This window comes from Chrysoperla carnea, chromosome 2 (genome assembly GCF_905475395.1).
Source record: "Chrysoperla carnea chromosome 2, inChrCarn1.1, whole genome shotgun sequence".
In the NCBI taxonomy this organism is placed as follows: Eukaryota; Metazoa; Arthropoda; class Insecta; order Neuroptera; family Chrysopidae; genus Chrysoperla; species Chrysoperla carnea.
In genome coordinates, this window is record NC_058338.1 from 79942904 (window position 1) to 79970869 (window position 27966).

At 28.4% G+C, this 27966-nt stretch overlaps 1 protein-coding gene across 1 annotated transcript in view; it reads right to left on the reverse strand.

The window, feature by feature from the left end:
• The window catches only part of LOC123292976, a 290099-nt gene that overhangs the window by 53610 nt on the left and 208523 nt on the right, over positions 1–27966 (reverse strand). Inside the window, exon 8 of the mRNA XM_044873690.1 lies at positions 21381–21779. Within this exon, the coding sequence (XP_044729625.1) occupies positions 21381–21779 (399 nt within the window). The remainder of the gene's footprint in view (positions 1–21380; positions 21780–27966) is intronic.

Here is a 27966-nt window from a genome sequence, read left to right on the forward strand (position 1 = left end):
TCTTATGTTAGTTATAAAAGTGAAAAAAAAGGTTTTAATATTATAACTTATGTGCAATGGAATGTAAAAACTGGATGAATTGATAATTTAAAAGTATTATGTATTCAAATATTTCAATACACTATTAATTTTCGTTATTGATAGTAATATCCATTTGCAATCATACAGGGTGATGGGTCACATTTTTAAGATACTCCACCGAAATCAGAAATTAAAATTCAGTTTACTACAAATCGACAAATGGGGCTGATTCGCTTGGAACATTAATAATCGACCCCATTTGTAGTAAGCTCAGTTTAAATTTCTGATTTCAGTGAAGTATCTTAAAAAATTTCACCCATCACCCTGTATGATTTCAAATCGTTATTCCTATAAATAACGAAAAAAATAATGGCATAAACTTGCCTGTAAAAACCCGTTCATAGAAAAAATTGATTAAATTAATTTAATTCATAAAAGCAATGAACACTTTTCAGAAAAGCTATCATACACGTGTTTGTAAATAAAATTTCATAAAAAAATATGTCTCATCAGATGGGTGTAGTTATATCTATTACCGTCTTCTGTACCGTAAAAAATCCTTCCAAATGTGAAACCGACCAATTAATTATTGTCTTCCTTGAAATTTTTGGATTTTTTGCTTCCCTTACTAAACTTTATGTAACTGTAGTCTTTAAGATTAGCTTGAATCATTCGACATGAGTCAAGTCACATACAATTGATTACAAAATACAACAAGTGAAAACAAACAATTGACTGAGTTAATTGTTGAAATACCATGTATAAACAGTGCTGATTACTGTCACATTACACATGTATACATGTCAGGCATATATAGTTGATATTCCCATATAATACATATTATACAAATTGCGCATACTTTGCGCTCTCACGGGTAAACAGTGATGTTTACGAAAAAATGTTTCAAACAAAAGTTGTATTTTTTTATAAGAAAATTTTTTTAAACTTTTGTTCTATCTTTTACGGTTTACAAGATGGGTCCTTGGACCCAAGACCCAATTGACCTATGTTGCTCATTTTCGAACTTGACCTCACTTTTTATGTCCTTAGCACGCTATGTTTCAAACAAATTTTGTTAATTTTTTAATAAGAAACATTTTTTACATTTAAACTTTTGTTCTATCTCTAACGGTTTACAAGATGGGTCCTACGAACCCAAGACCCAATTGACCTATGTTGCTCATTATCGAACTTTACCTCACTTTTTACGTCCTTAGCACGTTATAAAAATCAGCTTGATATCTCTTTTCGTTTGTGAGTAATCGTGATGACAGACGGGCAGACAGACGACAGCGGACAGACAGACAGACAACCGGAAATGGACTAATTAGGTGATTCTATGATAGTCTATACCAAAATTTTCTTCCTAGCATCAATATTTTTAAACGTTACAAACTTGGGACTAAACTTAGTATACCTTCATATACATACTCCTATCAAGAAAATTCTGCATGTTTGTTTGAATTGACGCAATGTGTATTCTAGATTTTATTTATGGTAGGTACGTACTCGTGTCATGTACACGTATTGTTGTGTTGCTGTAACAATATATACCTACATTTTGAATCCGCTTTACTTGAACGTAATATCCAAATTAAATATTATTATGTAATACTCTAACAAATGAGTTATAGATAGATAGTTATAATATGTATGTATAAGGTATATGTATATTGTTTTAATATTTACTGATGGATGTTTAAATTATATGTGTATCTAAACTGTTGTATTATCTCTATATCAAATATGGTACCAAACAATGCAATATCTATTCATATATACAACGTGTTCTGTTATTGACTGCAGAAACCAAGCTGCCGAAAATAAGCTCATCGAGAGCAACAAAAAAACTATTTTCTAAATTTAGATCTGAGGCCTAATTTGGGAGATATGGGTATGGCAAAAATTTATAAATTTGTTCATTCACTGACTATAATTCGATAACCAGTAGCCAATGAAAAGATATTAGTAAATTTCACTTAATAATGGAAGGGATTTTTTAAAAAGTACAAAATTATTTATTTGGATCTGGTCAAAACATCCCAAATTTTATATTTTCATTATATTTTTGTGAGAAAACAATAACAACTCTGAATTAAAATTATATCATTGGACGTAAACAAACAAAGCCCACCCATTGTGACGTAATTTTTTTGCTTACTAATAATCTAATTTTTTTCTGGTGCCCCCCAGCAAACTCTAGAGTTTTTGTTCAAGTTATTTTTTGATGGGTTAACTACAAAAGGAGCTATTTGCCAGTATATATAAAAATGACCCACCCTGTACATGTATAAAACAATAACTGACTAACTGACTGATTGATTGACGGATATATCAGCGCACAGCTTAAACTCTTCGGGCTGGGACCGTGAACATTTGAAAAGTAGAGAATTCGTTATTCGTCACTTGTGTAGTGATGTCACTATGTCAGTATCGGTGTAAACGCCATACTGTACCCATGTAATCACCGTATGTCGGACGAGTCAATGTATTTTGGTCCATATTGGTTGGCGATAGTCGCAATACTTCTGGTGGATAGCCTTATTCGATACTGTGATACTTATGCTAACATAGATACTAAATGTATCTGTCTGTATACCATACCAGCGAGCATCGGGTATTTCGTATATTATTTCGTTAAGTCTACTTTAAATGCATGTGCTAAACACACAAATTTAGTTTTTAAATTCATATAATAATCAGGTTGCAGTTTTTAAGATTGTATTTAGAAATCGGGGTTTACATTATACCGGATGGATTTTTAAAGTTGAAACTCGAAAAATAACTTTTATCGATAAAAATGAATCAACAGAAAAATGTTGGGTGCGCAGGCGTGCATTCGTATATCTTACGTAGACAATTAAACTTGAGCTAGATTTTCAACCACAATGAAAAGCTCTTTCTACTACATAACTGGTAATCGATAGATGAACACTTTTCACTATAAGGCGTCTCGTGGTCTCAATAATGAATTTTGATTACTACCATATCTTCAGTGTCACTGGTAAGATTTATACAAATGAATTGACATTAGAATTATCAAGATCGAAAATGAAAAGCTCACTCTACTCCACAACTCGTAATTGATAGATGAATACTTTAAATTAGAAAGTTGTTGATTAAAAAAGTAACATTTTTTGTTCGAAACATTTTTTCGCAAATCATACAGTTGTTTCAAAAAAAGTTTTACCTAAAATTGGTTAATCGTATCAAAATTGTTATTTCGTATAATAGACCTTTTCATCGATTTGCTTTTGTTTCGGACAGTTGTCAAAAAATTATTCAACCTAAGAAAGTTCAATATATTTTATCTTTTTCAAACAGCGCTTTTTGGCAAGGATAGAAGATATAAGATATGTCTTTACTTGATTGAAAACAGTCCGAAACAAAAAAGAATCATTTTGTAAATGAAAAGCCCTATTGTTTCTACAAAATCTACGCACTCTTCGATAAAAATTTTTCAATAAATCCAATAATAATCCTTTCGATTCTTTCTTTATAAAGACCTTTTTTGTTCAAATTGAATGTACAAAAGCATGCACAAAGCAAAATTTTTGCTATCAATTACTGTTTAACCTATTCGGTTCACAAAAAAATATTTCAAACAAAAAATGAACAAGTATCTAATTTAAAGTATTCATCTAATTAATTGTAGAGAGCTTTACTTTGTAGAACCTTCTAATTAGGGTTTTGAAGAAGAATTTGATTTTGATTGAAGTTCATCTAATGTTTGTCAGTGATGAATCAGAGCTAAGTTTTAATTGAAACTTAACACGTAGATCGAATTCGAGTCGGTATAAAATGTGTGCCTTTGAAACTAACATTTTTCATTTGAACCATTTTCTTCGATTAAATTTATTTATCCAGTTTCAAGAATATGCCAACTTTAAAAAGATATTCTGTATAACATCGATACATTTTTGTTAAGCTGTACTCCATGCTTCGAAAACAAAGACAAAATGGAATGAATAACGGACAGATTAGCTGTAGTTGACACACTATAAGTTACAGGTTGTTAAAAAAAATTGACGTTTGTGTGATACATCCTGTAAGAATGGTTTATATACAAATGAGAACAATTTTGTTTGAATATAAAGTTAAAAGAAAACATTCGAGAGAAAAACGACTTGGATAGGAAAATTGTATAGAAAAATATACTCATTCATTCATACATAGAAGCTAAACATATACAGATACATGGACCAACCTTCTGCACACACATATATATAAAATGATATTTTCTTTTTATATAAATAAACACATTTATATTTTTCAAATAAAGTTTATGTTCATTTTACACAATATATGAAATGTAAAAGTTTTTTTCATTTAATTACTTTTTAATTACTTTTGAACAGAATTATTTTTCAATCAAGTATAATATATAGCAGTGTATGGTACCGTTGTAGTGGTAGTGAATAAGTTAAAATAAGTGTACAAGTTGATCGAAAAACTCATCGTAATAAATTATGGATTATATAAATCAAGATTATTAAAACTTTTTGAAGTGAAAACTTCTTTTGGCTCCTTTGGCTTTGTTGAGATGGGGAAAAACATCCATCCCAAAAATGACGGTCGAGACTTAACGCTAAAAATTCAATTTCAATTCGACCTATCTGGTGGAATTTTGGTATTATTGCTTGACTGCCACAAAAAAACCTATTTTCGAAACCTAAACGAATCAACATTTTCTTAACTTATTTTTAATAGTTTATAATTTCAATCAACAAATTATGAAATGTTAGTGATTCACATTGTAATTATTGAAAAAAAACCCCAGTTATTCCAAATTTTAAAGTTTTCACTTCTGCTGACAGTCCCTATGACCGATTTTCAAGTTTTATTTTATTTTTTTTTAAATAAAAGTGTTTAGTTTTTAATTAGTTTTATATTCAGTAATTTTGAAAGGTAAATACCCCAAAAATGTAAAAATCCAATATAGTGATAGGCACTTTTTTCGATTACTATATTGTCAAAATTCCAGAAAACCCGTACATCCAAATTTGAAAGTTTTTTATTCGCCCTTTTTAAGGTCTATATCGTTCCTCGAATACTTGAAAAGTATCTATTATATTACACAATCAATCACAAAATATTAGCAAATGAAATTTAGAAATTATCGTGACGGATAATTGGATTTTAACATGCTAATATATAATATACTGATTTGCATTGATATTTTTTGAATTATGTTATTTTTTGAAGTAATGATGGCTTTTTCTTCTCAAAATTTATCGAGTCCAAGAAGAGTTTGAAGTTAAGGATCCCATTGTTTATCTTAAAAAATTGCGTGTACGATTTCATGATATATTTCATGACGTCTGCCTGTTCACTGTTTTAGCGATTACTAAATCACTTCCAATATTATTTTCAGAATCATTGAACAGTCAGAATCTTCGTGAATGACACGAAAGTTAAAAAGTCAAAATAGTTTTCGAAAAGTCTGACAATTTGGTGAGATACTTGGAGTCTCATACATTATACATCGTAAGAATAAACTACCATCCCGAAGTAGGAAATCTTCCCTATTAAAATATTTCTATGAACAATTGATATATAGGTGAATTTGATACTCGATACTACAGCTAGTTAGAAGACCAGAGAGAAACTGTTAATTTAACCCCTTCTAGCAACCGTAAACCTCGAAAACGCCGTATGTTCCAGCTTAGTAAATATAAAAATAATTCTGTAAAGAAAATATAAGTCTTGTTTTATTACCAGATATCAACATCGTCAGACACTTACGATTTTCATCACCTGGATCCCTATCAGCTGCCATTAAGTAATAACTCAGTTCAATAATGATTTAATAGGTTTTTGTCCACTAAGAATAAATCGATTGGATAAAAGTTTGTAATGATTAACCATGGTAGATAACACAAAATTAATTTTTATAAAATACAATGATTATTATTATTTAAAAACAATTAATTGTTGAAAATTATACATCCGGTCACGTGACAGCAAACACCAATTAGATGTACTTTGAAGGTACTACGTCACGTCATGGATTGCATTTATGACTTAAATTGAAAATTTAATATTATTGTTTCACAAATTTAAATAAATAATTATGATAATATACATTTGAAAAATAATATTTGTGCAATTTGATTTCTTATTTTCTCAATTTTTAATGCATTAAGTTTAATTAATTAGTGTTTTTCAATAATTTTAATTTGAGATTTTCTATAACATTAACATGTAAAGAATTGCAAATTAGTAATAACAGCCTCCTTTATCGCCAAAATTTTTCACTGGAAGCGCTGGCATCGATTTTATTGTCCCTACTATGACTACGCACACAACGAATAATAATGCAAAATACAAAAAGTAACTACATTTTTTGTAAACCCCGAACTAAAACGGGGGTGTTATAATTAATGGTAATTTAATGAAGAGTGAACTTAGCTATGTTTCAGTTGCGAATTAAGGATTCCGTACCCGAAAAAACTAAAAATTGGCGCTGATCTTCCAAATCGGTTCAACTGAACGGATACTGTTCTTAGATATGTTTCAAATGCGAGCTTATGGTTCCGTACCCGAAAAATTTGTCGTAGGTTTTTAAAATTTTGTTAATTTTGCTTGTAAAAATAATAATTTCTTGGTGAAAATCAGATACTAATATAACGTATAAACCAATTTTTCAAATTTAGTACAAAACCCTATTTGTGATACGAAATAGCATATTTGGAATCACTCTGTATTTGTATAAATAAAAAATGTAATTGAGATGTTAAGAGACACATGAATCAAGTCGACATTATTACCCGGGTTTTGACATAAAAATACTTTTCTAAGAAAAGTAAGTAAGTATGCGATATATATTATATAATATTGTTCAATGAAGTATTAAATCATTTTTTAATTGCATATTATTTTAAATAGTGGAAAAAATTCCATGTTTTTTTAATGATAACTATAACGTAAATTAAATAGCATTTTTTTTTGTTTTCTTACTTCCGTTGTTAAAATTTTTACGATATTCTGTATACATACTTACACTTACTGCCTTACAATATAACTTAATGAGGTCATTTGAAATGTCGACAATAAAATTTATTTTATTTGTATAAAAACTAAACTAAAACTATTATTAGCTCAGTTGGTTAAGGCGTAACCAATTCCGTCCGCGGTATGCTTAGGGTAGCGGATTCGATTCCCGCCGATGCAACAAAATTAATTTAATTAATAGTTGTGATGGGCTGGTGTAGTGCATGGTATATGCATGAATGAGGTGCACTCAGAGTCTGAAATTGAGGAACTGATAAATGAAATTATCAGCGGAAAGGTGGTAAGATACATATATGTTATCACAACGGGTGATAACTAATATAACCTTCGTGGATAACTAATATGTAGGTTTTTCAATCAATTTTGTTTTTTGAAAGCAATAATGTAGTTAGGACTTTCGCTTACAGGCATAACGTTACTTCAACTCGGTTTTAATGTTAGGCAAAGGTTCAGTTGTGAGATTGCAACGCAAGCTTCGTCCAACTGAAAAAAAACCATTAACAATAAAAAACCGACTTCAAAAAAAAAAAAACTATTCCAAAACAACTTAATATGCATTAAAAAGGTAAAAATATAATGTAGTTAGAATTGTTGTTATTTTTAGAGTTGGTGTCAGCCAAGTTAATGTAGCAAATAGTTCTGTCACAGTTGTTTCCTTGGCTGACACCTACTCCCAAAATGACAATAATTGTAACTAATATATATTATATTTTTACTCTTTAGTGCATATTAAATTATTTTAGAATATTTTTTGAAGTCGATTTTTTTGTTGTTGGAAGTTTTTTATTTTAGTGATTTTTAGTGAATCTGAAGTACACTAACTAATTTGCTACTAAAAACAGAACAATCGAAATCGGTTGGCGTGATATTGAGTTATTCGTCCATTTGTCACGCACATACTTAATGAAATTTAAGACTTACATGGTTTTCTCAGAAACGCCATCGCAAAACTGGACCAAATTTAACCACAAGGAAAGCACCAGCTTTCAAATAAAATAAAAAATCGGTTCACCCAGCCGAATGTTCTGAGGTAACAAACGGAAAAAAAAAACAGTCGAATTGAGAAACTTTTTTTTGAAATCGGTTAAAAATGATTTAGAATTTCAGCTGCTCTTACAGCAGTTGCTTTTCAGTTGCCCAATAAGTCAAGAAATTGTTTATCCAATTTTTACGAGTTTGTTAACCTCTAGGAAAAACTGTAAAAAAGAAAAACATTTTTGTTTTCGGTTTTATTGAAAATCATCGATGAAAATATTTTTGACATAAAAATTAGAAAAATTGAATTTATCTGAGTGTACTGTTTGTCTATTTCAAGATATAACATTGTCAGTTTATTGGAATCATAATTTGGAATAGATATAAGTCATCGTGGTGGTATCGTATTCGCCAATTTCCAATCGGTAATCACAATTTCTTTTCCCATCCATTCGTTTAAATATAAAATTTTACTATGAAAAAGCTGATAACGATATTGCAATGCTCTTGTTGAGCGAATTTCTTAATTTCTTTAGATATTGTAAATAAGTTTTAAGATTCAAATTGAATTTTCAATAGACGATCGATTATATGTCGAATTGGCCATATTACCTAAAACAAGTGAAAACAAACAATTGACTGAGTTAGTAGTTGAAATACCATGTATAGATATAGTACAAGATCCGAATTAAGGTCGACCTTCACCCATCTGTTTACCGAATGAAAGTTATTTTTTATGAAATGTAAAATATTTACAAATATCCCTGTTGTGGGTTGCCCTAAAAAATATGGTCCAGACAACTTTGAATAAAAATATCAAAACTTGGAAAGCTTGTAAATTTTATTTTTTGACTGATATTTTGTGGACAATCATATAGCACCGTATTTGCATTAAAATTATCTTTATTTATATATGTGAGGCAATGAATTAACAGATGAACGTAATTACTATTCACAACTTGTATAAATGCGAAAATAGTGAACGAAAAGAGGCAAACAGCATAGCTGCTGCATATTCTTTATGGCTTTTACTTTCGAGTAGATAAAAATTCGTTAGATATGAAAGTCAGTGAAAAATTTCTAAAAATGTTACTCTTGATATTTTCACTAAAAGTAGTCTGGACCACATTTTTTTAGGCAACCCATTGCAGATATATTTGTTAACAATTTATATTTCATAAAAAATAACTTTCATCCGGTAAACAGATGGGTGAAGGTCGATCCTAATTGGGATCTTAGACTAATAGTGTTGATTACTCTGTCACATTACACACACATACATGTCACTCATATATAACTAATATTCCCATATAATGCATACTATACAATTTGCGCATAGTTTGCTCTCTCACGGGTAAACAGTGATATTTACGAAAAAATGTTTCAAGCAAAAGTTGTTAATTTTTGTATAAGAAACATTTTAAACTTTTGTTCTATCTCTAACAGTTTACAAGACCCAATTGATCTATGTTGCTCATTTACGAACTCGACCTAACTTTTTCAGCAAGCTATAAAAATTTCAGCTTGATATCTCTTTTCGTTTTTAAGTAATCGTGATGAAAGACGGACAGGCGACAGACGACAGACACCCGGAAATGGACTAATTAGGTGATTTTATGTACACCTATACCAAAATTTTGTTCATTGCATCAATATTTTTAAGCGTTACAAACTTGGAACTAAACTTAGTATACCTTGGAATATTTTATATACCTACATGGTATAAAAATGTAAAACTAGACTTGATACCATGAGAAAATTTGAAAGTGAATTTAGATGGATTAAAAACCGAAGAAGTTATAAGCAATCAAAGATTGCATTCAAAGGTTGCCCATCTCCTTTTAGCAAAGTTTTATATGTAAGCTTTATGGCGATACTCACGTATGGCGTCACTAGTGGATATCTTCCTTGTTTAATTAGGAATTTTAAACGTGCATATCATGCATACTAGTAAATATTTTTAATATTTTTCACCTGAAGTGATAAAAAAAATTTAGTCCGATCCGCTACTCCAAAGCAAAAATTTTTTAAATAAAGATTTAAACTTTATTACACTGTCTGTCTAATATTTACGTGAACGATGATGTTTAGAGGTTACTAAATAAAGAAGACGAAACGAATTGTAGGAATTTATATTGAAAGACACCTTCTCTACCAATTCACAACGTAATAAGAAGCGGATGATATAGCTTTTTACGTATTTGTACGTATTATATTATAATGTATTTCAACAAGATTTAGAAATTCGATTTTTCTAAAATATAATACGGGAGTATCTATTCGTATACAGACGAACTTAAATTTTACTTAGAACTTTTGTTAGTTTTATCAAATCAAAATTACAAATAATAGGAAATATTCATGAAATTTAAATTTGGTTCAAATATTTTTCTTCCGTAACTTCAATGAGTGGACACTTAAACTAAACGTTATTTTAGTAATTAATATCTTTTTAATTACTTAAAATTAATTAATAAAAGTACAAATTCAGTGAGGGCATTTAAAAATTTCTAAAACGGAAATTCAAATTTTTATGCGGACGTGACATCATAGTACGGGCTTGTCAAATTTGTTTGATATTCTGTATGATTAATTACTTACTATTTATATGGTATTTCATTAAATTATACTATTCTACGGCTTTTTATTAGAAAACTTAAAAATAACGAGTGTAAATTCTGTGTTGTAACTTCATTTTTTTAAAGTGTAAATTAAACATTGAACTGTCACCAATTGACAGATCACGTATTTATACGTCATCAACAGAGAGCGCCAAAAAATTATAATGTATTTTGAATACTTTTTTACACTTAAATACAACATTTTAAGCAATATATGTTCTACTTTGTTATAACGGTGTAAACAATGAATTAAAAATATTAAAAAAATACATGAATATTCCCTATTATTTAATAAAATTAAATAGAACATAATTTAATTCGAAAAGGCACAATGGTGGCAACGCCGTGAAAAATATATGGTTTAAGATGAGACTGAAAAAAAGTGAAAGCATTCAAAAATTCAATTAATTATTTTTTCAATAAATTTTTTATTTTATAACATTTAAGCAAAAAATATTTATTGCGATAAATTTATTGTTAAAACTCTTAAGATCTGGCTAATAGTAACTGCTTTGGGGTTTTATTAGAACGTGATCTATAGTGACTGAAAAAATGGAGTGCGTAATTGAAAATTCTTTAGTACGCAATATAGGAACATATAAAATTCCTAATTAAACGTAGGTTAGTTACGCCAATGTCCGATATCACCATAGACATACATATAAAATACATATAAAACTTTGTTTTGCTAAAAGGAGATGAGCAACAATCTTTGAATGCTTATGACTTCTTCGGTTTTAAATCAATTTTAAATATGGAAGATTCGACATCAGGCAACTACCGTTTTCCAATTAACACTGTAGATGAAATCATCATAATGATACGACGTTTATAAGTGGAGGGAAATTTGTTTTTTTTAGTCCGATTCAATCTACGCTGAGGAAGGCACAACATAGAAAGTTTTATTGTCAGAAGTTTTATGACGCTCATAGATTTATTGCCTCAAAAAATATTTACATATATTTATTAAAATATAATTTGTAGATTTTTCCCAAATTTGAAATACTGGTTTGTACTCTCCAAAATTATTATATTTTGATTTAAAAATATATGAGAGAACTTCCAAATCAACTTCTATTATTGGATTTTACATAAAGTATTGGAATCTTTGTTCGCCAACCAATACGATATTATTTGATTGTATATTGAGGACATCATATCATATGGTAGAATACATTCAAATACTCTCTTAACTTTCTATACAGGTAGAACACAATATAAAATTCATCATGTAGAAGCTGCGTAAGCTTGGTGAACTCCTGCTTAAGACTAATTAAAAATGAAATTATAAGCTCTATACATAAAAATGTTATGTCGTTTGTGTATTGCTTATGGACTCAAAGAGTACTGTATCGATTGAGCTAAAATTTTTACACAATTTACAACCTGGTTCGAAGATGGTTTTTATCTAAATTTGGAGGATGAAATTTTGTATATAGAAAACCCATCTAGGCATAAATATGGAACTACAACATTTCATTTCATGTCTAAATCATTTGTATTTTTTTTTTTTTTTTTTTTTGTAAAGTTTACCACAAAAAAGTTACATTTTAACCTAGTAGAGTTTAACCTGACAATACCCCTTTAAAGTTGATATTAACGATATATTAATACGACTATGGACACTGTTTTATTGTCATTGCTTGTCGAATTGACGTCACAGATCACGTGTGCGGTGGAGCAAAAAAAATCGTTTTAAATTATTTCAAATATTGTGATTTTTTTACAATTTTTTCATAGCGTTTTTATTGTTAAAAATGCGTAATTTTCGAGTTACAGGCTCTACTCGCATTATAAAAAGCATTTCTGTTTTTCATGAAAAAGGTATATACAAAAACAATAGCTCATTTGTCTTGAAGAATAAACTCTCTAAGGTGGTTAAATCGATTCTCTTATATCTATTATGATTGCAAATTAACTTTATTTTATTCATTCCTTTTCATTCATTTTCAAAAGCAGCTCAAAACCTTACCTACTAATAATTTTCACTAAATATAATAATATAAAAAACATCCAAATCGTTAGAGTGTAATAAACACAATTGTTATTTGGCTCTAATATAATACAAGCAAGCAATATGTACCTACGTACGTATTGTGTTTGGTAGTAAAATCTCACCTGGAAATCATTGAACCAATTTCAATAAAACCCTCTTAAATGTCGTAAATAGGTTATTATTCTATTGTTATGTACTTTCAAAATGAGATTATTAAAAGTGTTTAAAATGAGAATTCGAAAGATATTGAAGAATGATAATATCGAACGAAGTACAATGTTGTAAGTTAGTTTAATTGATAATAAGCAATAATGTTCTCATAGCGTATTTTTATACCATGCATATATGTAATATGCAAGATATACTACGTTTAGTCCCAATTTTATAACGCTTAAAAATATTGATGCTACGAACAAAATTTTGGTATAGGTGTTCATAAAATCATCTAATTAGTCCATTTCCGGTTATCTGTCTGTCTGTCGTCTGTCTGTTTGTCATCATGATTACTCAAAAACGAAAAGAGATATCAAGCTGATTTCAAGCATTTTTTTAGCGTGCTGAGGACGTAAAAAGTGAAGTCGAGTTCGTAAATGAGCAACATAGGTTTATTGGGTCTTGGTTCCGTAGGTCTCATCTTGTAAACCGTTAGAGAGAGAACAAAAGCTGAAATATAAAAATGTTTCTAATAAAAAAATATACAACTTTTGTTTGAAACATTTTTTCGTAAACATCACTGTTTATCCGTGAGAGTGCATATAATGCGTAAATTGTAGTATTTTATATGGGTAGATCATACAGTTATCTATGTGTGACATGTGTGTATGTGTAATGTGACAGAGTAATCAACACTGTCTAAACATGGTATTTCAACAATTAACTCAGCCAATTATTTTTTTTTTTACACTTATATCTTTTAAAATTAAGAGAAATGGATTTTTAAATAATAAGTAAAATTTTTCGATTCATGTCCCAATTTCTTAGATCAGATTTTTGAATTTTATAAATACGTATTTCGACTACTAAGTGGTCATCGTCAGTATGAATTAGGTAGTCGAAATTACTCTTTTGTTACTCATACCAAAACTGACCTAGGAAATTTATTAGGGCAAAAATTGCAGAAAATTTTGAGATTGCTCAAAAGAATTTGAATTTTGAAGTATGTAATGTATGTCATCTTCGTTGGTTTGATTTACAAATTCATAAAGATGGGTTTTGTTGTATTTGTCATAAATTAAAAATAAAAAATGAATTGAATATTTTCACAGCGGATAATAACATGGATCCTGGTTTACAATCTGTTGTTTTAAAGAAATTAACGTTTGTTGAGGAACAATTAAATTAAAAATATTTGGCAAAATTTGAAGTATAATTTTATTTTAGAAATATCTATTTTATATGATACTGATACCATTCGCGAGCCATTACAAAGTTATACTTTTAGCTAGTTTTATTCCAGAATATTTATTTATTTGTTTGCACCATTGTCTCTTTTCTTTTTATGTGTGACGTACATAATAAGAATTAACATTTTTAATTTAATTTTTTTTTTCGAATTAATTAGTAAATGTATTATAAATGTATTTTGTAAATGGCTGTATAGAAATTGCTAAAGCCAGATTAAAAAAAAGTCACTCAAATCGAAATTGGTTCTTTCGTTAAGGATCTCCGATGTCACATGCAGACACACAGATAGACAAATAGACGCGTTAAATTCAAAACACCTCTCTTTTTTCGCCGGGGGTTAAAAATAATATCAAGTTAATGAATTTGTCTAGGAAAGTGGGACCTAGCAACATTGATATTCAAAAGATATCAAATGGTTCGTTCAGTACGTTTACAGGACCCAATTGGCCTATGTTACTCATTTACGAGCTCGACCCCTTTGTTTACATCCTAAGTACGCTATAAAATTTAAGCTTGATATCGTTTTTCGTTTTTGAGGTTTCGTGTTGAAAGACAAACAGACCGAGAACCGGAAATGTACTCATTAGGTGATTTTATGAACACCTATACCTAACTTGCAACTAAACTTAGTAAAACTTGACAAACTTCATATATAAATGGTATAAAAAAGGAAGAAATCGGTATTGGACTTTATTAACCATATTGTGTTCCGTTACAGGTTTTTTTTTATCTGGATAAAAGTTTATAAATTATTAAACTTGGGGTGCAAAAAAATATTAGATATGTGCTTATAGCAGGGAGGCAGGGAAAACGATATTTAATTATCAACAAAAAAAATTTAAATACTTTGCTGGATTTATTCACATATAATCACAATCGATCTCCAAATGGTTGATTTTCTTAGAACAAAGAATAATATTAGTTTTCAAATAAATTTATCAACCATTGTGACGAAAGCGTATGTTGGATTAAACAATCCACGTCGCAGACAATAAATACAACAAACTGTTAAGAGTATAAATAATCACTAAATGCTTTTGTTGATTTTGATAAAAATAGGCGTAAACTAGCATTCAGGTAATTTTCACTAATTATCGATGATGATCAACGTAAAAGCAATTTCATGTATTTATTTTCGTTATAATGGAATAAAATTCATTTGTTTTGTTTTCATTCGATTAGGTAAGGTAAGAAATGACATTATTTGAACATTTGAAAATGTCCGCGAATGGTATTTGAGATGATTGACTGTGAGAGCTTTTGCAATTTAATTTAAATCGCTTATTTAAGAGACTCTAACACAGAAAATTTTGTTCGACCGTTCAACTGTAAAAATATTTAAAACAATTTGTAAAGTTTTATAATAAGCACACATTCAAAGATACCAAATAAAATAAAATTAAAAAGCAAGTGAAAACACATATTATTTTATTTAAATTTCGGAAAATACTTTCTTTTGTTTGTCGCTAATATTTTACAAGACTAGTTTAAGATACCTACAAATTTTAAACTCTTTATCTTTTTTAGTTTTGGATAAAATGGACATCAAAATTTTAATTTGCGCTCTCACAGGTAAAAAGTGATTTTTACGAAAAAATGTTTCAAACAAAAGTTGTTTATTTTTATAAGGAACATTTTTTACACTGAAACTTTTGTTCTATCTTTAATGGCTTACAAGATGGGAGAACCAAGCCTGATTGATCTTCGTTGCTCATTTATGAACTCAGTTTTCTACGTCCTGACACCGCTACAAACTTTTCAGCTTTATATCTCTTTTCGTTTTTGAGATATCGTGTTCACAAATAGATGAACTGCCAACCGGAAATAGGATTATTAGGCGATTTTATAAACACATATACGAAAATTTTGTTCGTTAAAAAACTTTTCCAAAACAAATTAATATGCACTAAAAAGTAAAAAAAATAACCTTAATATAATGTAGTTAAAATTATTTTTATTTTTGGAGTCGGTGTCATCCAAGTTAATGTCGCAAACTGTTCTGTCAGAGTTGTTTCCTTGGTTGACACCGACTCCAAAAATAAAAATAATTTTAACTTCATTATCTGTTTTATTTTGTGATTTGTAGTGAATCTGAATTACACTTACTAATTTGTCAATAAAAAAAGAATCATCGAAATCGGTTGGCGTGATATTGAGTTATTCGTCCTCGTGTCGTACATATTTAATGCAAAGTTAAGACTTTTATGGTTTTCGCATTTATGCCGTTGTCAGAACTAGACCAAAATGAAATGAGACCACACGCTTTCAGCACTAGCTTTCAAATAGATAAAGAATCATCAAAATCGGTTAACGCAATCGAAAGTTCTGAGGTAGCACACATAAAAAAAATACAGTCGAATTGATAACCTCCTTCTGTTTTGTTTGAAGTTGGTTTAAAAAAACACTCTATTTATTTCATATATAGGTACAGTGTATAAAAATATCTATAAAAATAAAACTATAAGTTACTTCTTTAATTGTGGTACGACAAAAATAAAATAACCGACATCTTAAGGTATATTTTATTGTAACTAATATTAGTTAAATTTCACTGACCCAGAAGAATTATAAAAATATTTATGTTTTCAAAACGTCTCAACATTTAATTGGATTAAAAAATATCTTTTATAGATGAAAAAAATAAATAAAATAAATCATTTCAGATATTTATGTATTTGTATTTTAATCAAGTTATTAGATTTCTATTTATACAAGGTGTTTTGGAAACATTTTTTGCAATGGAAATCTTCTATTAAAACTGAAAAAATTACCATTTGCAAATTCCGAAAAATATTCTTATAGCATATACAGTGTGTCCCCGGATAGAAGTAATAAAAGTCATCCTTTATATAAGAAGTTTTGCTTATTATGAAAAGTATGTAGGAATATTTAAAACTTCTAAATAATGTACAGGGTAGCCAAAAATTTGGTATCACTATTTTTTTTGGTAAACTACTTCCTTTTTATAAGCTGACAAAATGTTACTAAAAAAAGTTACTCGAAATTAACAATTATGATTCTATACAAAATTTCAAGAAGATCTTTCCAACTTTGACAATTCCATTCTTAGGGAATGTTTATGCGAGAAAATAAATTTTCTAGAGTAGTCCACAAAAAAAAAATACAATCTCGAGTCGTTCATGTTAATTGATTTATTATTAGTTGCTTTGTTGCGTTTTTTTATAATTACAGCTTTTGTTAAAATAAAAAAATGATGCTATAATTAAATTATACGGATCTTCTTGATATTTTGTATAGAGTCATAATTGTTAATTGCGAGTAACTTTTCTAAGTAACATATCGTCAATTTATAAAAAAGAAGGGTAGTTTACCAAAAATAAAAATAGTAATTCCAAATTTTTGGCTACCCTGTACATTATTTAGAAGTTTTAAATATGCCTACATACTTTTCAGAATAAGCAAAATTTCATATAAAAAATGATTTATTTTTTCTTAAAATGCAATATAAGAAAAATTACAAGTGTAGTTACCTCTATCCGGGGACACGCTATATATTAAATATATCAGAGTATATTTAGTTTAGTCACAAGTTTGACATGCTAAGAAATATTGATGATAAAATAAAGTTTTGTTATATGATGATTATAAAATTAGGGTTAAGAAATATCCACCACAGATCCACCAGGTTTTGAGTCCACAGACCTTATCTTGTAAATTGTGAGAGATAGAACAACTTTTGTTTGAAACATTTCTTCGAAAATATGTCTGTTTTCCCGTGGGAGTTCAAATTAGAGCAAAATTTTTTAGGACTGTTGAAACATCTAGTTAGGCACCTTTTATTTAATATTTTCTTGAACGTTGTAAAGCAGATATTCTTTTTGACTTTCCTTGAATTTTCTTGGACTATTTTATAAGATGGTTGCAATAAAGCCTTTGGAGATAACATTAAATTTTTTGTAATTAAATAATAAAGCATATTTTTAAGGATGTAAGAATGTAAGAACAAATTAGTCTAAAAGCGCAAATATTTTCAAATTGTACAAGAAAAATTCCAATATTATCTCAGTCTTTTTAATTTTTCAGGTTCACTAACTGAACTTTTTAAGTTCACTATGTTTTTTAATCAGACAATAATGATCATCATTTTTTAAAGCAATCGAAAAAATGACTCTAATAGGCATTAATTCGAAAATAAATAAAGTTAAAAAGTACGAATATTTTTTATATAATACATTTCTAAATAAATACATTATAATCTGTTATCCTTTCAGGGTTTAATAATAATTTAATAATCAATATCAATTTCTTTATCCATTACTAATATAATATATAATTATATTTATTAGCTGATTTATTTATTTACTTGTTTATTTTTATTTATTTTTGTTAAAATAAAAATATATATATAAATCAATTCTATTAAAGTCATCCTTTCATTATATAAAAGAAAAAAAAAATTAATAAATATAATTCTCGTATCTATTCAACCAGTTGTACATAAAACTAATGCACAAAGTGCTACATGTGTAACGTTAAACTTTTCTAAGGTCACAGTCTTTGAGCAAATATTTTTTTTTAGCGTCCTAATTTTAACTATTATCAGTTCTAATAAGAACTATGAATAGAGTAATCACTAGATAAAAATCGTGATTTGTGTTTGCCCAATGGAAGACACAAAAATAAGCAATTATATACTAAAATTTAAGTAAAATTATCACTAGAATGTCAAATAAATCTATATTTTAGTTCTAAAATATTAAGTTTATTTAGTCTGTTTAAGGTTTCACTATTTTCAAGAAGGTTAGGCACATATACGTTTGGATGCATTTCTAAATAATACACATAGTTTTCACTAAATCGCACTATTTCTTCACGCACTGTAGACACATTTAATCTACGATGTAGGTCATTGTTTCGTACGTACCATGGTGAATCACTTATCATACGCAGCACTTTGGACTGAAAACTTTGTAAAATCTCAATGCTAATACTTGCAGTACCCCACAATTGAATACCATATGTCCATATAGGTTTCAAAATGCTCTTATACACTAACAACTTATTTTCGAGCGATAATTTAGAGTAACGATTCAGTAACCAAAAATATTTATTAAATTGAATATTTAGTTGTTTTTTTTTTGGCCCATATCTGTTTTCGCCAAGTTAAACGTTTATCCAGATACGTAGGTACAAAAATATTAAACATCTTCGTTTTGTAAAAGTATCACACCATTTAAAGTAACTGGTGGACAGATTCCCCTGCGTAAGGTGAAGGGGACTTGGACCGAATTGAGCAAATATAAAGTTTAAATCAATACATTTGATTAAAATTTTGTGGCAAAACATATATAGTGGAAAAAAATAGTTAGCTCAAATACGAAGATTCGAGATTGTACCCGAGTGCGTCCGTTGTTTTGATAGTTTCAATACACCACTATGAATTACACATTCATGAACTAATTGACACCACAGTAGTCAAATATCAAAAAAAACTTTGCTCCAATCGTGCCCGCTTGGATAGTTACAATCGCATCCTCGATTTAACCTAACTACTAATTTCCTCCAAAATTTTATTATTACTTATTTTCGCACATTAGTTCAATATATGCTAATTTAAGGTGAATTTTAAGAACGGGGGAGCATGATAAAACAACAAAGATTATTTGTTGTTACCATTTGACAATTGAACTTTGGAAAACTTTTTTTTGTACCAAATTTATTTTATGTTTAACAGCAAAGAACTATAGACGTGTAAATTTTGGTTGGATTTTCAGGGCTGGATGTCTTTTTTTTTTTAAATTGATAAACGCTTTTAATACTGAAGCTTAAAATTTCCTCGAGAAATCTAAATTGTTTGTTTCTTTTAATTAATTTGTTTTCATTTAATATTATCGATGAGTATAACTGTTAACAAATTTAACCAAAAAGTTTTAGTTTATTTTGCTATGTCCTTTTTCTAGAAGTAACTGTAACATATTATACTCCAAAGGTACAATATTATACTACAAGATATCAAACGATATACCTAATATAATAAATTAATATATTTTAATTTATAAAAGTTTTATATCAATAGCTAGATTTTATTTCTATTATAAAAACATATTAAACTAATTTGATATCAAAATCATTTATTTCTAATTTTCATGAATTTATACATTTATATATGCATTAAATAAATTAAATTTCATAAAATTATTTTATTAAACTTTTATAGAAAGAAGTTTTTTTCTTTTCGAATTTTTGTTTTCCAATTTACATAATAATTATGATTTAAACGAAATCGATTTAATTAGATATATTTTCGTAAAATTTGTTTAAGGAGTATTTATAACATAATTAAGAAATTAATTTTTTATAATATTTTACATTTAAAAGCAATTTTCAAATTCTGAGATAAAGTCCTTGAATTTTGTATGATTTTGAAATAATTAAGATTACTTAATTTGGAAGTGCAAAAAATTGTGTATTTGAAAAAAGGCTCATTTTTCTTTTTGCAGGAATATTCTCACGAAAAAAAAAATTTATAGAAATAAAGATAATTTTAGGCTGTGACAAAAAAAAAACTAAGAAAATTCTCATTTTGAACTGATAATCTCTTATAACATAGACTCAATATTTATGGCGATTTCAAAAACAAATATTTACAGAAACGTAGTAAATTTTAGATTTTGACCAAAAAACCCAAAAAAATTATTGTCATTCAATCTTTTCGCGGCCAAATAAGCTTTGTATTTGCTATAAGAAAATATGTCAGATTTTAAAATAATTTTCCCGTCCCGTTTTTCAATGGAATATATAAGAGTAAAATAGTAGTTTTGGAGAAAACATATTTTAAAAAAAACTGGAGTGTTGGAAAATGTTTAAAAAACCGGAAAAGAAAGGAAAAACGGAAAAAATTTTCATAAAAAGATAAAGTAGACGGTTCTAGATGCAGAGGTTTTGGAGCAACTTTTTTTGAAAAAAATGTTATTTTTATAAAATGTCGTAGGATATTTCGTTACCAATCACTTAGGGCTTTTCCAAACCACCTATTTTTGCATTTTCACAAATTATACGGAAATGTTATATTATTTAGTAACGAAATTTCTTTTACAAAAATTTCTGTTCCATTAAAAGCTAAAAGACCAGAACGCATTTCCTGTGAGTCATACGAGCCGAGAAAATAAAAAGGCGAAAAACGCGATAAAACCATATTTTTCGAACGGATTTTTTTTTTTTAAATATGTTTTCTTTTTATCCCGCTGAAAAACCAAGACGGAGGTTTATTTAAATTTTTACGTCTTTTGCTTATAAAACTGTTACACACCAGTCGTGAAGCTATATAAATTAATGTCGGCAAAAAAATTGAAAGAAAAATGACAATAAAATAAAAAAAAAATTCTCACCTGTACGTTTTTCAGCATCATTTAACGATATATCATCCAACACAAATTTTTCGCTTTTCCCTTTTGGATTTTGTGCATACAATACAAAATGTAATGTTGGTGGTTGCATCATTGAATCCGTAATACTGCTTCCACCACCTCCACCACCACCGTGTTGAGATGAAGATGCCGATGGAGATGATACTTGCAATAAATCATTCATATCAATGTGAAATATCGGTACTTCAGCATTTAAACTTGTTAAATTTAGACGTGATTTTTTTGTACGCGATTCATATGCTTCAAGTACAAATGTTTGTGGTAAACCACCATCATAGCCGGCCACGCATTCTACTTCGAGTGCATCACTTTGATTTGTTGCTGTACGTAATGTGCAATTACGTAATGGACTTGGTTTTGCTGTAACAAAATTTAAAAAATATTTAATAATTTATTACAAATTTATGTTTGTGGATAGTCTAATCATTATATATTATAAATATATGAAAGTAAGATTGTTTGTTTGTTTATTCGTTTCTTTGTTTGTGTGTTTGTTTGTTTTTCTGTGACGCTTTTACGCAAAAACTACTGAATAGATTTGAAACTCTACAATAATATAGCTCATACATCAGAATAACACATGATCTATAACTAATAAAGATATATTTAAAAAAAAATTAATTAAATTTAGTCTGACATTTCATTGCGCCATCCTTGAGTATTACTTTGAACCATAAACTAAAGGTTTCTGTAAAAATTGTTAACATAAAAATAAAATTCATGGCCATCATGTTCCGATATACTCAATGTTCTGATATACTCTATTTAAGACAATTCCTATCTCTATTATGGATATCCCCTTTCCATAAGTAAGTAAGAGTAAGGAAGGTGAAGGCTATAATACGGTGATCTGTATCAGTCTTTACTTTTAAGCCCAGCTAAGAGAGCAGGTATTAAACTAGTCAATAAAATAAAACTTGACTACACCAAAGATGAAAACGAGCAAGAAATATAAAAAGACCTCCAAATCCAATAGATTTTGATCTTTTCAAAGTGAAAAATCTTTAGGTGTGTTGGACACTTTTGGGGCGAAAAAAAGCACTGTACACACATGATCATCACCCATGACCGCCACGGAGTTACGAACGAAACTTAAAGCTAAAAATTCAGGCTGAATTCAAACTGCCTGGTGGATTAGTCGTATTGATGCCGAACTGCCTTTCAAAAAACCTGCGTATAAAACCCAGCCCAGTCATACATTTAAAAAAAAATTATTTTTAAGAGTATTTATACTCACGTTATAAATTAAAATTATTCAAACTATATTAAATTTAAAAATTAAAAAAAAACACAGTTATTCCAAAGTCTTAAGTTTTCACTTCATCGCTATCTCGTGAAACAGTAGCAGAATTATCTTTTTTTTCTATTTCATAAGTTATCTTTGATAATTCAATGTTCGAGTTTTGTTAAAAACTGTGGTATTTTAACGAGATTCGATGTTATGGAAATTAAGTTTTGGAATTTCGTTTTCGACATGTCAAAAGATAGAAGCTGACTACAAAATATGAGCAAGAGGAAAATCTCGAAAAAATGCGGTTGCCAACTTGTTAAAAGTTTTTATTAATTACATTACGCCCTTGATTTCCCAATCAAAATTTGGCCCACTTCCCGGTTTTCGATTTCAATCGCTTCCTTACATATTTCATATACAATATGTAATTAAATTTTAAATAAAAAAATTCAAATAATTAAAACTTTTGAGGAAAAAGTGTTTGCCGTACTAAACAGTAAAAAATATTTTTTCTTATCAGTCACTCTAACTTGACTATTTGTTAGCTTGAGGCGCTCCGAATAATTCAAATTCAAAATAATTCAAAAAGTATTTGCGAACTTCATTGTTAAAATATCGCATATAATTGGTGGAAGCGCAATTAAAATACCCGCTTTACCTATTCTTATTAGAGTGTATACTTTTATTGTCGCTTCCACCACCTTCATTTACTTAATCGAGGTAGGTACAGAAGATGTTAATTCAAATTTGAATTTTCGAGAACTTTATTAGAATTTTTAGTAATGTTTTGGAAGTACAGAGTATAAATGGAAAATTTTCAATTAATTTTGATATTAAGTATAAGTAAAGTGTTTTAGATGTTGAAAAACTAAAGATTCAAACATCTTTCAACTGTAATATAATAAAATGACTCATGATATGAAATAATTTCCTATGAGAAATGTATTTTTCTGTGCAAACTAAAATATGTTGTTCGTTATTATTTATTTTTAAAAATACATTAAGATTATTTATTTGTTTTAAGTTTTTTTTTTAACATAAGCTATGTTGAAATTTTTATCATTGTAACAAACGTACAGACAAAACAAGTTTCATAAATAATTAAAAAGAAATAAATAGACAGAGTTGAAAACTTTTCTTTTATTGTTTTGATTAATTATGTTATTGTATTATTACTTGATTCAATAGAATTCGTATAAGGAAGGTGTAGTGCGGTTAGTTAGAAAAAAAAAGTAACACAATAAAATGTTTTAATGTTTTTCTTAAAACAATTGTTTTCAACTGTATAACGATATTTTCTAAAGAAACAGGGTTTGGTAAATATATTATTATACCATATATATGAAATATACCAAAGTATACTAAGTTTAGCCCCAAGTTTGTAACGCTTAAAGATATTGATACTATGAACAACATTTTGGTATAGGTGTTCATAAAATCACCTAATTAGTCCATTTCCGGTTGTCTATCCTTGATGTCAAGAATACAGAGAAAAATTGAAATAATCATGTCCTAAATGAACACACGTGACCATAAGATGATGACAGATAGAAGTGATCCGAGGTCTCGGTTTTGCCCCGGAAGGGACTATAAAGTATGTTTTGGGAACGATGAGTAAAATTTTTTTCCAAATAGCAGCGATTTGATATACTTTGCTAAATATTGACTGAATTAGGTCTCTCTCTGATTGATCCTAGCGTGGTAAAACGGTAAGGGTTGGCTGTGAAAAAAGGATAAAATTAGAACTTAAGGAAAATTAAGGGTCTGACAAATGTAAGACGATTTTTTTGACACATTATCTATAAAGTTCACTTGTTAAATTTAGCTCTTAATCAACTTCCACAAATTTTTTCGCCCATTTTGAGACAGAAGTGAAATATTGGGATTGAAATTTATTATTTTCTTACAGTTTATAAATCATGTGAGTTCTTTCATTGGATTGAATATTTTCGAAAGATCAACAAGTAAGTTTTTTTTATATCTGTTAAAACACCCTCAAATCAGTTTATACAAAAAAATTATTTCGATCGAGATAACCTATAGAATTCTATAATGGAGATTATGAATTTTTTTCACCATGATTAGTTTAATGATGGGCTTTTATTACTAGTATATCTTTCACGAAATATTGAAAAAGTAACCCATATCACTTGTCAAAAAGCATACACATAAGGTATACCTTACAATTACAGGCTTAGTTAGATATACCAATGTCATTATTTAAGATATTCAAATGACGTCACACAAATAACGACGACTGTAAAATTGACAGGTTACAGCTAGAGACTGAAATGTCGTTCATTTTTCGTGGTATAAACCATCTTTTAATAGGTTCTAAGGACAATTTTTAAATTAACCTTTATAATTTTTTCACTACAAAATAACCACTTTTTATTTAAATATGGTTTTGTAGCAACCTGTGGATGCAGTGATTTAAATGCGTTTTTTATTTTTAGTTGAAAAACGCATTGATCCGGACAATAGGGAATCGTACTAAATTATTTTATCACTCCAGATGAATAATTTTCACTTCACAAATAAAAAAGTGAAGTTGGTTTTTAAAAATCTTTATTAATATGCAAGATATGGACGTTTAAAATTCCTAATTAAACAAAGAGGAAGATACCTACTTGTGACGTCAAACGTAAGTATCACAATAGAGATTACATATAACACTTTGTTTTGATAAAAAGAGATGGACAATCTTTGAATGCAATAACTCTTTGATTGCTTCTAATTTCTTTAATCGAATCAAGTTTAGTTTTACATTTTTAAGGCCAATTCGAAAACAAGATTATCCCCCTTCTTGTTTAATTTATTGAAATTCAATGAAGCTAGTTTGTTGATAAAATTTAATGTTAGCGTTTTATTTTTCAAACCCTGTGTTTACTTTTACAATTTTCTTGAGAGAGATCATTTTTTACTAGTTTAAAAAATACAACAGAAAATTAAATAAAATAATAATTTTCTAGAAATGTTAATAATAGTAAAAGTAAACGAAATTAAGATGAATAGTTATTTTTTAAAAACATCTACAGGGTATGAATTTAAAATTGCAAATGGTTAATAAAAAACCACTAATTCTTTCTTTTTGCATGTTGGTTTAATTTGACAATGGACGCTGAATGATATTTACTTTGTTTGATGAAAATCTAATCATCCAGAGTTTTATGATTGTCTGAATTTTAGTTAAGGAAGCTTTGTGTAAGATATTAGTTAATTTTTTTAACGATGTTGCTCCGATACAATATAGTAAAAGTTTTTGAATTGTACGCATGGTAAGAGTATGTAACGTTGTAGTGAATTTATAAATTTTGTCTAATACACAGAGGATGCTTCAAACACACAATACTCAGTTTGTGATTAGTTGCTGTAAATAATTTTACTGCAACTGTTTCTACTAAAAATAGCTCCGGAAAAAATAGTGAAAGAAAAAATAGACCGGAAAAATTGATTTTGAAATCATAGATCTAGAAAAAATAGCGACAATTTTGGAACGCAACGGCCAAAAACTTCAGAATCCAACCAATACTTCTACAGTCGATATACTCACCTATTCTTGCCGGTCTTAAAAAATGGAAAAAAATAACCACTCGTTCGACATATTGCCGTTAATACGCTTCGATCGACACCTCAACGAAGTCGATATCACTGTTTTTCGGACGAAGCGAATAACCACGAACGAACGCACGCACACACACAAGTGTGGGTGTTTATGCTTTGACTTGACCATGAAACGCAAAGATGTGTTGAAAATTTCGATTTCGAAAATCCGACCCATTACAATAACTTATTAACTTCCTAAATTGGGCAGTTAAAAAACTTAATGTATGTTATCATACAAGCCAATTTTTACCTACTTCTAATCGTCCGATTACCTTGAAAATTTGCTTATACTCGCTTCTCATGAAAAAGGTCGTCATGTCAAAATCCATTCAAGTCAAACGACATTTTTAAGTTTTATTTTGTTACTCAAAGAGTACATAATTTTTAACTAAACAACAATATAAACAATAAAATTATGGTTTAAAAATAAATATAGAAGAATACGCTTGTTTTCCACTAAAAAATGATGAATAATGTTAAGTGAATTATATAATTCAAAGCGTGAATGAATCCGTATTTGAATTTGACATTAAAATTTAAAATTAATGTAATAAAGCGTGATTTTTTAGTTTTTTAAAGTATAATTTTGTCCCACTAATATAATATTGTTTATAATCATCCCTTATATTATATTTAACATCGTTTTTAATATCAGCTTTGTTTTATAAGGAAATGTTGAAGAAATATTTAGTATAAACATTTAAATACAACAATACGAACAAAGTTAGATGTGGTGTTTACTTGTTTTATGAACTACTATACTATACTATACTACAATACTAAACAATACTATACTATTATTATACTATACTCCTACTATATGTAAAAGGAGAACAGGACAAAGGACTGAAAAGTTTGTTTGTGTTTTGTTATTTTATTGTTTCAAGGGTGTTATGATAAATGAGGAATATATTCACATTTATACCATGATGTTAATTTTATAATTTAAGTACATAAGATCATGAGCCTATAACAATGCAACGGTTTTATGATTCTTTTTGCCTGTCTCTTTGAGAATTGACAAAGTTTGATACAAATAAAAAATCAGACTTTAATTTTGGCTCAAGTGTCGAAAATTTACAAAAATCGAGTTTTACCTTGTTTTGTTTTTCCAGAATATATTTTTGCTTGTCGTTTATATTAAAAGAAAGTTATAGTTTGCAAAATCAATGGCAGCTTATATTTTGACATGTTCTAACAAATGTATTTGTAATAAAAGAACCAATAAATATATTATTATTATTATATTATTAATATGCAATTCTAAAAAACAAAAAATATTTCAATCTTGTCGACATACACGGCAGACAAACGTGGTCGAAAAACACGAAAATCGATAAATAACGAAACTTCGGCACCCGACTCACGGTTAAACCTTCTTTTTCATTTTTTAACAAGCCAACCTTTTTAAAATCCTCCAAATGGCAGAAGAAAAATGTTCAGAAAATTTTACTGCATTATGGGCTCACGGTCTAGTATAGATGGTTTATAGCGCTTGTAAAATTGTTGAGATGAAGTCATAATTTTTAATACCTAAATTTTTTTCTAAACATATTTACTTGGTTTTACGAAATGTTTTCCAGTTAAAGTTTGATGCTCATGATTTTAATTTACTTAATCTCTTTTTACAAACGACTTTTTTTCAAGAGAAAATTATAGCAACATTTATCTGAATGCATAACAAAATACGTTCTAACATGAGTCCATGCT